This window comes from Bactrocera tryoni, chromosome 5 (assembly GCF_016617805.1).
Source record: "Bactrocera tryoni isolate S06 chromosome 5, CSIRO_BtryS06_freeze2, whole genome shotgun sequence".
NCBI lineage: Eukaryota > Metazoa > Arthropoda > Insecta > Diptera > Tephritidae > Bactrocera > Bactrocera tryoni.
The window spans coordinates 71718770-71733644 of NC_052503.1; the positions used below are offsets into that span (position 1 = coordinate 71718770).

The window sequence follows — 14875 nt, forward strand, 5'->3', positions numbered from 1 at the left end:
CAAACAAAATATCTAGTATTTATTTCGGTTTAAAAGTTCCATGAACCCAAAAACCCTTATAACTGGATAAAAAGCTAGCCCCATACAAGATAGTGAACGTAACACCTTTACGGTTACTCCGAAAGAATAGACTGCCAAGAGAGGAAAGTAACAGTCTGAATAACGCCAAAAACTCACTCTATAGAAGCCTTTAGGATCGAAGACAGGGAGCTTTTGAATATGGTTTACTTCTAATTATTACTTAGGTAATAGATGGTGCCCTGAGCGGGTAACGACTTCCGGTCTTAAACGAAGTATTCTCTGGATAGCCAAAAAACATCCGTTTGAAAGCGAGCTAAAGTCGAGTGAAGTCGGAACATCTCTCCCTAGAGCTGTGCGCTCGGTTTGGGACACGCCACACAAAAAAACACCCCCAATGAAAAGAACATGACTACCTCGGATGAGAGACCTCTCTTTGGATGATGAGCCCTGCGAAAGTGTTAAGGATTACGATTTAATGACATGCACCCGGAATGTCCGGACCCTTAATTGGGAAGGTGCCGCTGCGCAGCTGGTTGATGTTCTTGTAGGTCCTTGCAGCATTTACTACAGTGGCCGTATAAAAGAACGCCAATTCGGTTTGCGATTTATTTTGGGAGAGATACTCCTTGGCCAAGTCGTGACCGGTGGTTAAACGTTTAGCCACAATCCGCAACAAAGCGAAGTTCTTCAACATATCGCTGATTTACGCCCGTATCCAAGCGGAAGAGAAGAGCCAATATGTATGTAAGACGAATTCTAAATATTGCTTAACAAAAGCATGAGAGGTGTTCCAGTGTCCCTCATGCCTGCTTCCCTACACTTTCTGCTCGTATAGTCATTACTTATGGTCATTCGGCTCACATGTGATGCCAGAAGTAAAATCTAAACTATTAAAACTAAGGACCAAACAAATTTGCACCGGATTAGAATGGATGTGTTAGAGCGGGCATCTATGAACTGAAGTTCTTTATAATATGTTTTTATTTGATTCATGAACGAGATCCCTATGCGAAAAATACAATCCACATTTATCTGCAGTAATATAAAAAAGTCACTTTAATTTCTTACTTTAAATACCTTCACTTCGATCACATTGGCTTTATTGAGCCATCCTGTGGTGGAATTCTTACACACTTTAAACAAGAAACCGCAAATAAAAGCTCTGACAAAAAGCGCTTTCTCTCACTAATTTCTATACTATTACTCTAATAACACATACTCTCTCTCATACACAACCAAAACGAGACTGCCAACACAAACGTCAGTGCACTCCACTCACAACAACAAGGACATTCGGTTAGCAGCTGCGTCGACAACGCGCCACCCACACAAGCCGACGCTTGCTGCTCGGACAGGAGTTGCGAATTTTCGCTACAATCGCGCTGGCAGTGTAACGCACACCGTCAACGTAGAAACAGGCAGCACAAAGAACCGGATTGTGGAAATTCAAATCGTATAAGAATACAGATATTGGATATTAAAACAATAACAACGACAAAAATTAAACAAAGGCATAGCACTTGCACACAAAAAACAAGCTAAGCGACGGAGTTAACGAGTTAAACGACATAAATAGCGATGCATGCGGTGAATGGGAGAAAGCAAGGGAAATTCGCTGAAAAGCATAAAGGAAAACAGGATATGATGAATGGGCTGTGGAAACGGCATGTGTGTAGGTATGTGTTGGTGGGTGGATGATGAGCAGAGGAATATGAATAAAAGGAATGCAGCAACAACAAAGCGAACTATTGGCACAATAATAACAACACACAACAACTGGCAATTAGTATTAGTGTTAGTAGCACACACACATACAGATGCATGGTTATGTAGGAGTATGTGTAGCAAAAAGGAAACCTAAAAGTTGACTATGGCGAATGAATGTGCACAAGCAAACAACACAACATTCGCGGAAGGAAAGAAAGAGATGGAGAGTGAGAGCCGTACAAAAAAATATAGAGAGAGTGAGGAGTAAAGCAAAATAGGTGGATGCAATGATTTCTAGAAGCGCATACAACCAAAGGCGAAGAAGACGGCAAAGAAGGCGAAAACACACAAACGAAAACAACATAAAAACAACGCGAGAAGCACGAGATGCAGCGCAAGCACAAGCTTGCAGGTTGGAAATGGTGGCAGCAAGGCCTAACTGGCTGGCTGGCTGGCAATCGGTACATAGGCCTACGAATCAGCGACAAAGACAACAACAACAGCGCCACGACGGCGCAGCAGCAGTAAAATGCAACGACCGCAACACTAACAACAGAAACAACAAGTCCAATTAGAAAACATAAAAAACAAAAAAACGGAAAAATGAAAATATTACTGAAACTACAATATATGTATGTACGAGTATTGTAAGCGACCAAAGGCGACCGAGGCGAAATCCTAAACACGAAGTGTATTTGAAAGATTGCCAAAAACACGAAGCAAGATGAAAAGGCAAGCAAATAAAAAGCGCAAATGGTAGCAACGCAAATGCTGTTATAAGAAACAACAACAAACAGCAAATGCAAAAAGTTAGAAAAATTGCAACAACAACAACAACAATTTAAAAAGTTATGAAAATTGTAAAAACAACAAAAGTTAAGAAAAATTGCAACAACAACAACAACAAATACAAAGAGCTGTGAAAAATTACAAATACAACAAAAACTGCAAAAAGTTGTAAAAATTGCAAAAATAACAAAAAACAACAAAAAGAAAACTTAACTGTATATAATGCATGGCGCAAGCAAAACGAAGCTGTGTAACTACTGCTAAAGCAAGTAAATAGCAATGAAAACAAAAAGTAATAAATGGCAAGTTTATATACATAGCATGAATATATATGTATATGAAGCTTATGTAATGCGCAACAAGACAACAACAGCACGTGTCTTACATTAAACACTCCTGTTACGAAAATTACACATAGCATGTGACTGCAAGTATATAGTAAGTCTATAGCAATACATACATACATATATAAGATGAAAAATAAAAAACTGGCTGAGGAGATAATATTTTCTTACAAAATTTTTCTACAATATATCAAAATTGAACCGAATTTGGAAAATTTGAAATTTCTGAAAAAAACTAAAAAAAATTGGCTGTAGCATTTATTATAAAAAAGCTAAAACCTTGATAAAAAATCTAATATCTTAAGGCAACAAAAATCAGAAATTTTGCTTTTGTTGCAAATTATGTTAAATTTCATTAATTTTTTTTTTTATATTTTCAGGTTGGTGCTAATGCACAATTTCTATAAAAATTTTAGCAACTGGTGCAGCAATAGCCAAAGGCATGATTACCGCTTGCAACAGGCAGTGAAAGTTGTTTTCAGCCTACTCACAACTTTTTCACAATTTTTCGAGAAATTTTTCATAGTTTTATAACACAAAACTCATTTATTGCTTTGAGTTGTCCTAAACTGCCAAATTAAATTTATTTCGAACATTTTTTCGAATTTTGTTTTTTTTTTTGTCATCATGCTCTAGAACTCTCTTATCGCATTTCAATTAACACATTGTTTAAATATTTTCTAATATTAATTTAAATAATCATTCCGTAAACCGAAAAAACACAAAACGAAGTTTGCAAAAGCACGCAGAAAATGTTGAAGATCCTATATGAGGGCCACCAGTTTTGGAGATATGGATATGAATTTTTGCGCACGTACTTTTCTTATAAAGAAGCTGCTTATTTCTTAGCATTGCCGATTTCGGACCGCTTTGCGGTATAGCAGCCGTACAAATTGATCGCTCAAAGCGTAATTCTTGTATGGAAAACTTTTTGGTTTGATGAGATATGCTCATGGAATTTGGCATGGAGTATTTGCGGTGCAAGCTCTGAAGAAATTGTGCGTATCGGATCTCTATAACAAATAGATGCCATACAAACTGATCGCTCAAAATATAGTTGCTGTATGAAAAACTTTTTTATTTGACGAGATATCTTCCCGAAATTTGTCAACTGTTACCAAAAGCAGCGCCACAGTCATCGAATAAATTGTTCAGATCGAACAACTATAGCATATAGCTGGCATACAAAAACACCATAAAGAATCAAGATAAAACTCTTTTCACACCCCTTTATGCTATAAAAAATGTAACTTCACAAAAGCACAAAATTCATATTAAAGCTCTCCACTAGCATGAAAGTTATTATAGCAGACTAAACTGCTATATTTAATTAATATTTCCCCTTCAAAAGCAGCAACAGCACCACGCAGTCCAACACACACACAAACACCCAACAGCACAGAAATCATAAAATAATTACACAAACTGTCTGCGGCTTAATCAAAGCATGTAAACTTAATTATAACAGCACACGCGCATTGCCACATAAATATTACAACAATAAATACATACAAAAGGCCACTAATTCATAGCTGCGCCGAAAAAAGTTGTCTAACTACAGCGATTAAAATATAATTTCCTTTTAATTAACATTTCCGCTTTCGCAACTACCTCCAAGTAACGCGCACACCACCCACCTCCACCAAATTCCCGCAAGTGTCGTAATAATAACACTTTTATTTTGTGCGCCGAAAATCAGGCAACCCATGCACGCACGCGATTCGCCGCTCATTCAAATGCCTGTACACCTATACAAACACACGCGTGCAAGGGGCGCGCGAGAGATATACACACGTACGCTCAATTATGTGGAATTCTCAAAGGTGAACTGTCACGCGGCGCTTACATTAATGTCAGAAATTTCACGCAAAACAATTAACTGCAAATTGATTATTAAATTAAATAAACGAAATAAATGCAGTGGTGAGGGGCAAAGGTATAAGTGGTGCTCTATATATGTAGAAGTGGGATGAAATGATGCAAAATATGCATGCCAGCAGTATATTTATATTAATTTATTGAATCAAAAAAGAAATGTTATTTAAAAATATTTTAAAAAATCTTAGTTTTGGGAAGTTTTTTCAAACAAAAATTATAGGCACAATATTTCTAATTAAAATAGCATTTTCTCAACTAATTTTGAGATAATAAGTTTTAACAATTTTTTTTTTGTTTTTAGAAAAATTATGGACACAATAATTTTAGAATTCAACGAGTTTATACGAAAAATATTTTTTTATCGAATAAATTTCTAGTTTAAAAATCTTAGTTATGGAAAATTTTTTTACAAAAATAAGAGACACAAAATTTTCGCGAAATTTATGTAAAATAAAAATTTTTTATATATTTTTCAGATATGTATTTACTTTCTAAAATTTATTTAAAAAAAATTTGCACAATTTAAAAAAAAAAATAAAAAAGAAATATTATTTAAAAGTATTTTAAAAAATCTTAGTTACTAGTACTTTGAGAAGTTTTTTCAAACAAAAATTATAGGCACATAATTTTTAATTAAAACAGAATTTTCTCAAATAATTTTGAGATAATAAGTTTTAACAATTTTTTTGTTTTTAGAAAAATTATGGACACAATAATTTTAGAATTCAAAATTTAAAGATTTTATATAAAAAAAATTATGTATGTCTTTTATTGAATAAATTTCTGATTTTAAGATATTTTTTTTCAGAAAAATTTCATTTACGAAAAATATGAATGAAGTTTTTTCACGATTCAGAAGCCTAATATATAAAAAATATTTTTCTTATAGGATGCGATAGATTTTTTAGAATATATAATACTTATTTGATAAGAAAAAGTTATACAAAGGACTAAAAGTAAATTTTTGAAAAAAACTTCACCTAGTAAACATCATCTGCTATTGCTATACCTGACATCCAAATAAAGATGGCTTTGAGAGGCATTAGATTTCACAGCGAAATGTGTATGGTCCTAAGACCTTGTATAATAAAGTTTTTAACAAATAAAATTCTAATTTTCAGTTACTTAATTTCAGAAAAATTTCTTATACGAAAAGTGTAGACAACAATTTTTTCACGACCCAGAAGAATATAAAATATTTTTTTATAGGAAAAAGTTATACAAAGAGGTAGAAGTAAATTTTTTAAAGAAACTTTCTTAAAGAACCATATTCCTATACCCGAAATCCAAAAAAAATGGCTATCCTACGCTAAATCATTTTATGAAACTACGTGGAACTTTACCACAAACGACAGCGCTATGTAGCGTTTACATACATACATTAACAATATATTAAAATAATTATTCCAGAAAGCTTTTTTAAGCCAAAATTAAAAAAAAAACATACTCTACAAAAACAAACACTGTCAGAACACAGAAATGTAACAAACACATTCACTTGCATCAACCCAACAAATGAAGCAATTTCTTATAATCTACTTGCTGCTGCTATACAATTTTTCTACCTAAAAACCCACACAAACGCGCATTCATGGTAAACTGTGCGCCGAAAACGCTTTTGGTGGCGAAAGTGTTGCAAACACAAAATTAAGAAGCAATCATAAACTCGCACGCGAACCAAAATAGCCAAGATGGGGAGTAAATTATATAACAAACAGCGAATTTTGCACATCTTAACACACACAAATAAGCGTACTTACTTTGCACACAAAAACATTTATACTTAATAGAGCAGGATATCAGCATAAGAGCCTGGTTAAAAGGCATGTTTAACCCCTAAAAGCGGTAATCATAAAAAATAACAAGCCTAAATGGCATAATAAGCCAAATATAATGTCTTGAAGTTCTTAACAGGAGCACAATAATAATGTAAGAAAGTATAAAAAAGCTTAGAAAGTATGTAATTTAGGATTTAGTAGTTGCAAATGAAGTAATTTGAATACGCTTTTTAAATTGATGGCATAAATTTAAGAACGCAGTTGTAACCTACATACATAAGTATGTAAAAAGCATTTTTTTATAAAAAAATATTTACTGCTTAAAAAATTAAGATATGCTTTATTATAACTTTTTTACTCAATAAAAAAAACGTATCCTAATTTTTTATTAACTGTTTTAATATAAAATACATGTACATACATATATGTATATGTACGTGCTCACTCTTTCCTTTTATTGCCTGCAGTTACATATTTAACATCTTTCAATTAAACGTACGTCGGGTATTTTAAAAGCTATTATCGGGCATTAAAAACAATTTAATTTCACCAATATTGATAAATTTCTCAATAAACTTAAATTTACCACTGTACATATGTATGTATGTATGTATATTTTCTACGTTCATAACGCGCATTTTTCACACGAACGTGCTGAAACATGTTTGCCAAAGCAACACATTGTGCACTGCTTTGCCAAATTGCATTTGCACACTTTCACTTCAATTAATTCACACACACTTATCACTTTACATTCACAAATTCCAATATTTTTTAAATTAAACACAAAAAACTCCACTAAATTAATATTTTTTTTACTTTTTCACAAACTTTAATTGCGATCGCGTACCGACGCGCACTTACCGACACACGACTATCAAGCAGAGAATGTTAACGAAGACGAATGAAATAGCGTTAACATTCGGTCGTTCAGCTGCACTTATAATTTTCTGCAGTGCTGCTCCCCTACTTCGTGATGACGAGACAACAACTGCGTTTGCATGCGCAAATATGTAACATTCTTACACTGTTGTAGCGAAGTTACAGGCGATCACTCGGCGGGTTTGCAATAACATAAAACGAAAAAATTACATCGCTTTGTTGTTTGCCCAGGATTATAACAGCAATTCCACATAATTTGTTAACATCAATGCTAATAAAGAGGGACTGCTTTGTTTTAATACTCTCGCAACATGTTGCTACGGTGTATAATAGTTTTATTCACCTAAAACTGATCGAGATAGATATAGGGTTATGTATAAATAAATGATCAGGATGACGAGACAAGTTGAGGTCCGGGTGACTGTCTGTCTTTCCGTCCCATATCTCAAGACCCACCTTACCGATTTCAATAAAATTTGGTATGTGATATTCTTTTGACATTTTTAAGTTACAGTGTGAAAATGGACGAAATCGCACAACAACCTCGCCTACTTTCCATATAGCACAGTATACAAATCAAGAACGAATTATTATATCAGGATAAAACTTTCTTCATTAAAAGAGATCCATCTTATGACTATAAATGGTGTAAATTGAACCACAGTTTTGGTTTTGGTTTCAAGCCCTTAAGTACTGGATATGTGGATCCAGTGCTTATAGTTTAATTTTTACCGAAAATATGGGTGTGAGATATATCTATAATTGGAGAATCCTTTCTTTATAATAATACATCTGTGTGCTACAAATGGGTTGAATCGGAATTTCGAACTTACGGGTGACTTTATAGCGATTTAGAGAACGTGTTTTGGTTAATATTTAATAATGTTTGTGCTTCTAATGTATAAAATCGGGTAAAAACTCGCCCTAGACTCCATATAACTATCAAGTCTTATGTACCTAAAGGAGTCTTTAATCTTAACAAGTTGCAAGAGTAGCAAATGTTCGGTTGCACTTGAATATAGTCCTTTCTTACTTGTTTTTTATTATTCTAGTTTAATTACAATCAATTTTTTCTGGTGTTTTACCAAACTAGCAGATGTATCACCCTGTATAATCGAGATGCACTTGTTAGTTCATTAAACGAAATATGACATGCCTATCGCTGTTTTTACTTTTGCTGTTATCTCTCAATTTTTTTTTTTTTTAAATTGAGTATTTATAAGACACTTACGCTGCTACACAACAGTGAGGTAGAGAACGTTGTCGAAATAAGTCAGAATCTGTTAGAGACGCAGCTGAGTTAAAAGCATTAACGCTGAGATGGTAAATTTGTTACACATTATTTTTATATTTCTAAATATCTATGGCGTTTTCGCGGTTGGTTCTCCCCCTAATAATGACGGTAAGAGCTACGTTTTGTTATTGTTATTTATATTGCTTGAGAAAATCGTTTGCAATCGGGTAAAGTACTTTCAGAAAACGCGGAGAATATGTTTCCCTTTATAAAAATCGGCAGCAAGTACTACTTTATAAACGAGTCCTTAAAGGTAAATGTGCTCTATAGAGCAGTTATTATTTTTTTATTAAAAATATCTCTTCGAATAGATGAACTGGTTCTCGTCTTCTTACTACTGTCGCTCTTATGGTGGCGAGTTGGCAAATATTGAATCGGATGCAGAATTTCTGGCACTGCAAAATTACATTTTAGCTAGAAAAATAGAATCGCGACTTTGGTTTGACGGCAATGATTTAGCAAAGGAAGGCAAATTCGACTCACACACCACTGGCCGACCTTTGATCTTCACCAAATGGTCACCAGGCAATCCTAACAATTGGAACAATGAAGATTGCCTTGATCTTTATTTGTACAATAAAATACTTTTGATGAATGATAACAACTGTGACGCAGAGCTTCTCGCGGTTTGTCAGTATCGCGAACCCAACAGGCATTGCAGTGGAAAGAATTCGTTGATGCATCAAAATGATAACTGTATACTAAGTGGCTTAGTTGAGGCTTTTGCGCAAACTGCCCGAAGTTGTAAATCATGCTCACAACCCTTGCTGTGCCCCACATCATAGTGTATGAGCGGCGCTTATCATTTTGTTTCATCTTCAAAAGAATTAGAGAGCATGGCGCCAACTAAGAGCACAGAGAGCGAGGGAGATATGGCGCTCTGTCAAAGTGAACGACTTCACAAAACATAAGCTGTTGTAACACATTTATGCTTGTATATAATTTCATTTTAGGCTGCGATAAATAAACATTGATCACTTACAAACAGAATTAAATAAAACTGGAAAATATAAAGGCGTTGCCACATATTTATAATTAAGGAATTGTAAATAAAATGAAGAGTTTAATAATTTTAAATACAGTTGTTCAAAGAAATATATTTTTGCAGAATATATTGTTTGAAGTGTTGCCACTTATTTATAAATATACAGATGACAATTTAAAACATATTATAAACTGTAACTTTATATAAAGCTTTAGTATTATATATTGATCAACTGCAAACGGAATTACGGAAAATAGAACAAAATTGTAAAGTGTTGCCACTAAGTTTAATTAAGAAATTGTAAATAAATTGCAGATTTAATAAATTCGAATATAAGTGTTTAAAATATATATTTTTCCAAGAACAATTGTTTAAGGTGTTGCCACTTAAATGTAAATATATGTAAATTCAAAACAATTTGCAAATTATAATTTTATATTAGTCTTTAGATATCATCCACAAACAGAATAACAGAAAACTGGAGAATTTTTAGAAAGGGTTGCCACATACATATGTATGTACATACATATTTTTAATTAAGAAAATAAAAATAAATTAAAATTAATTTTGAATATAGTTGTTACGAAAATATGTTTTGCAAAAAAAATATGAAATTACATGTACATATACACATAGCTTAAGCATATGTATGTACATATGTATGTGTGTACATATAAAAATTCGAAATAAATTTTAATATGTTAGTTATCTTAATAAAATGCAGAGAACTTGTTTGTTTTAATAACGGTACATTTTTATGCTTTTAATTAATAAAATCGGGTGAAAACTCGCCGTGGATTCCATATAACTAATAAGCTTTATGTGCATACATATGTATGTATGTATGTATGTACCTAAAGGTTCTTCCCGCTCTTTGATCTTTACAAATTGCAAGAGTATAAAATTGTCGGTTGCACCCGAACATATCCCTTTCTTACTTGTTTTATATAAAATGCTATATATTTTTTAAGTTGTTTTATTTATTTTTTAATTTTTTTACTTTTTGGTATTTATTGTTACTATTTTTTTTTTGTGGTTTCCTAATATCATGGCCACTACTGTTTTGCCCTGCAAGCAAGTAGTCTCATTGAAAGAACTGTTAATGGACGATGCTAAGCACGATAGTCTAACAGCAAATGTTAAGCAACAGTTATAGTAGCAGCAATAATATGACTGCGCAGCTTTGAAAATGTGTTGTTATGAGAGATGATGCTGCGTACTCTGTTAATGCAATTTCTCTCTACGCGGACGCTTAGCTAAAAGGAACTAGAAACAATGGTGGCGGAAATAGGAGCAGGCAACTGATGATAATCGCGCTTGATAATACCGGCGACATCTATTGGCAACTAGAAGGATCTTACAGCGATCCAGTGATTGCACAACTATTAAACTTTTGCCAGCGCAAGAAGTTATATGCATACATATATGCATAGCTATGTAAATGCATACACATTCATACACAGGTACACACAATTGCGTTAGAGCAGCGCCTACGCTGCATTTTAATATAATTTTCCAATTTAAATATTTTTTAACTGGACTTACCTCACTTAATATATGTAGGTGCTCCTACCGACATCTGGAACACATTTAATATACACATTCTGGCAGTCCGTCGCTTGCTCCTACTGCACATATCACTATAGACACATTTAATGCACAACTAATTACGCCCGATCACACTTTTCACTGTTAAACGATTAAAAACCCGAACTGCCCTAACTATTACCTAATTTTACTAAAAAACACTATAAATTGCAGCTGTAATAACTAAAATAATTGCACTTTTCACGGAGCTGCTGCAAATTCCACCGACGCACGCGAACAACTAGGAAATGTATAATTGAAATGGCGGCGGATGTCAAGAACGACCAATCAAAATCGAGCTGTCAAAAAGGAAGCGGCATCTGAAGACACTAAACCGCTTCAGTAACTAACAGCGCTACTACAATTTTAACCAAAACAGTTTATATATTTAAAATTAGATTAGTTATTAGATAATTAAAAAAAAAATTGTCAGCACAACTTTCAATGTTTCCGCTCTTAATAAACAAATATAATAACATGGTGCATTATATAATTTCAAAGATTAATATGTGCGCCATCTGTTGGTCACGTTCATGATCATGACATCCAATAATGCTTCTAACCATTAGACAGAAAAGTAGCATATATTCTGTTAAAAACAATGTACTGAACACAAACTAATTAAAAAGGCAATATTATTTATAAGATTCAAAGTTCTGGTATGTAATTAGAATATTCCTATCTCTGACATATCTCTGTAGCACAGAAATATTTGTAATGCTGTACCTTTAGGCGATCTACTACAATATCTACCAGATACTTTTTTATACATATATTCAAAATTATTATCCTATAATTAAAAATCATTTTTGTGAAGCAAAAATTATGCAACTTTGAATGTTCTAGCTCTTAATAAACAAATATAATAACACCTGTGCAATAAATATTTTCAAAGAATAATATACGCGCCATCTGTTACTCATATTTGTGAGCTCGGTAGTTGCAGGCGATCTCCTACAGTATCTGCAGACGTCACTTCAATATAGAAGCTCGATTATCATTGGTCGTTCTTAATTTCCGCCGCCATTTCCAATAGTCGTTGCTTTATGTCGCGTTCGTGTAAGTAGTATTTGCAGCTGCTCCGTGAAAAGTGAAATTAGTTTAGGAATTTGAGCTGCGATTAAGGAGTTTTTAGTAGTATTAGGTTGAAGTTCGCGAATTTAATCGTCTTAAAGAAGCAAAAGCAATCGGGCGTTGTTATTTGTGTAGTAAAAGTGAAAGTGAAAATAAATGAGTGAAAAAGCTGTGCGCAGAGCGCTGTGCGTCGGCGCAAGCAGAGCTCTGCCAATAGTTGTGTATAAAATGTTATGTCAGTGTTAATAATGTGTGTGCGTCGGCGCAAGCAGAGCTCTGCCAATAGTTGTGTATAAAATGTTATGTCAGTGTTAATAATGTGTGTGCGTCGGCGCAAGCAGAGAGAAAATAGCTTAGATTAGGGAAGTGTTTCAATTTATTGCGAAAAACGCGAAATGAGGTAAAATAAAGTGCGGTAAGTGCTTATAAAATATTAACATAATTATTTTATGGTATATTTCAGCAAAAATGTCCCTTTTAATGGCAAGTTATTATACATTTATTATTAAATCATTTTTATCTTGAATATACATACATACATATGTACATATTTATATGTATATACATATGTACATATATAAACTTTCCAAAGGATGTATAAAATTTAAAGGATTTGGTGACCACTGTATTAATAAAGATCCTCCTAGCTGCCAACAGATGTCGTAGTTACTTTTAACAGTGATTTCTTTGAATGCCTCTTCCTATCTTCATTTCGTCTGGTTCCTCTGTACTTTTGTGCACAGCTGAGCGTAAATTCAAAAATCAGCTGCGCAGTCACATTACTTCTGTTGCGCTTTGCTGTTTAACAACATTCTCTGTATTCTGTAATTAACATGGAGTGTTTACATTCATTTACATATGTATGTACATAAGTATGTATATAGCGTTCTTTAGCAGAGAGAGAGAACTTGAATGCATTTCATTCTTGAGAAATAGAAATTCATTATGAGCTTTCACAGTCGCGTTCATAATAAATAGACTGTAAATGAAGACGAAAAAAATAATAATTTTAAAATAATTCTAAAAATATAAAAATACAATTTTTTGATATTGAGTAAATAAAGATAAAATAAATAACATTTTAATTATATAAAAATTTTAGAATAATAAGAAAATATTTATGAATTTTGTACCTTTATATACATAAGTATAAATTTGTAAGGTAGTTGAAGGGCAATCATGATGAAATTACAAAAATGAAAATGAACATAATTTACGTTGCGATCTGAGAACGGAATTTGGAAAGGGAGAGCTGTGCTTTGAAAAGTTAAAAACGGTTTTTGCCATGGGAAGAATTATATGGCAAAGTTGTAGATAATGAAAAGATCTAGAACATTTGTATACAGACTTTTTTCACGTAACCTCAAAATTTATGTGGAAAAAAAAAGCCGAAACCAAATAAATAAATAAATTTTAACTTCAAATCAGTTATATTAAGCAAAATCTCAGAAATATATATATATATTTATAAACAATTTCATCGAAAACAAATATGGTGCTTCCACACCAAAAACTTTTAAGCCTCATCTTCTAACACGCTTTCTTTAATGCAATAATAATTTAATCCTCCCAGCTCTTGCTGCTCTACAGGCACAAATGCTCCACTACCAACACACAGCAAAGCACAACATTAATGCATGTTATCTTCAACGCGCTTACCACATCACTCACCGCGTAGTTGGCAGCTTCATCAACGTCGCATACGCCGTTGCAAGTGACAACGGCAAAAACAGAGCGGCCAGTCTTCATTTTGTGCTTTTCGCTTTAAGCTAACAAATTTAGCAGTTCACTTCATTTTTTGCGAAAGCATTGCTACAACAACAACAAAATCGTTATTTTATATACATATTGCCCAACATTTTCTACAACAACTGTGGCATGCTTTCATTGCTTTTATTTCCACGGTGTGCATTTTGTTTCTTATTTGTATTGTTGTTGCATATATTTACTGTTGTTGCTTTAGTAAGCTTTGTAATTTGTATTATGATTGTCGGACATGAACCACGAATATCCATTGTTAGCATACTTTTACGCAGCCAGCGGTGCTTTTTGTTGTTTTTGTATACGCTTGTTTAGCGGTAAAATGTTAGCCTGGTCGCATGTCCTTGAGCTGCGTATAATTTGTTCTATATTCTCGGCACGTTGTGCGTTTCGTCACCAACACAGCGACACTGTGATAAATGCTTGCCAAGGGCAGTATGTGCTGCTATGTGTATACACTTTACAGTTATACAAAATTTCTATCTCTGTGTGCGTTAGCTTACCTTTTTATGCCGTTGGCGGTCTGCTTGTCTGTTTCTTATCAGCACATGCTTATCACAAATGTCTTCTTCTCCGACGTCAGTCATCTGATGACTGTTTTTTCATGCTTCTTCTTCTCACTTACGCTCACACACACAAACACGATAAACCATATTCTTTCGTGCTCTTGGCGCACTTGTCAGTCATATTTTCCCATGTGTGTGTGTGTCATGTTGTTGTCCCTCATCTCTATCGCTTTTCTCTTCGCTCACCTTGTGTTGTTGTCAGCATTATA

At 33.5% G+C, this 14875-nt stretch overlaps 1 protein-coding gene and 1 long non-coding RNA gene across 4 annotated transcripts; both read left to right on the top strand.

Moving 5' to 3' along the window:
- Positions 1 to 2653: 2653 nt before the first annotated feature.
- LOC120777336 lies at positions 2654 to 4028 on the top strand. Its single transcript, XR_005705507.1, has 2 exons — positions 2654 to 2955; positions 3242 to 4028. It is a non-coding gene; the product is annotated as an uncharacterized LOC120777336 (long non-coding RNA).
- A 2935-nt stretch (positions 4029 to 6963) lies between these two features.
- Positions 6964 to 10009, top strand: LOC120778736 (C-type lectin 37Db-like). 3 transcript variants are annotated; one of them, XM_040110701.1, is made up of 3 exons: positions 6964 to 8801; positions 8867 to 8946; positions 9005 to 10009. In XM_040110701.1, exons 1-3 carry the CDS (start codon positions 8720 to 8722, stop codon positions 9476 to 9478), a joined length of 636 nt encoding a protein of 211 aa, XP_039966635.1. In that variant the 5' UTR covers positions 6964 to 8719; the 3' UTR covers positions 9479 to 10009. The 3 variants fall into 3 exon arrangements, with proteins under 3 accessions (XP_039966635.1, XP_039966636.1, XP_039966637.1); XM_040110702.1 differs by having other exon boundaries at positions 6965 to 8801; positions 8876 to 8946; XM_040110703.1 differs by having other exon boundaries at positions 6965 to 8722; positions 8876 to 8946.
- Positions 10010 to 14875: the final 4866 nt, after the last annotated feature.

What these genes read in the sequence shown, in the direction of transcription:
- LOC120778736 (XM_040110701.1), top strand. Translation starts at nt 8,720, where the DNA reads ATGGTAAATTTGTTACACATTATTTTTATATTTCTAAATATCTATGGC. An exon ending in TTCTCCCCCTAATAATGACG is followed by an intron (nt 8,802 to 8,866) that starts GTAAGAGCTACG and finishes AATCGGGTAAAG; the next exon opens with TACTTTCAGAAAACGCGGAG. An exon ending in TTATAAACGAGTCCTTAAAG is followed by an intron (nt 8,947 to 9,004) that starts GTAAATGTGCTC and finishes CTCTTCGAATAG; the next exon opens with ATGAACTGGTTCTCGTCTTC.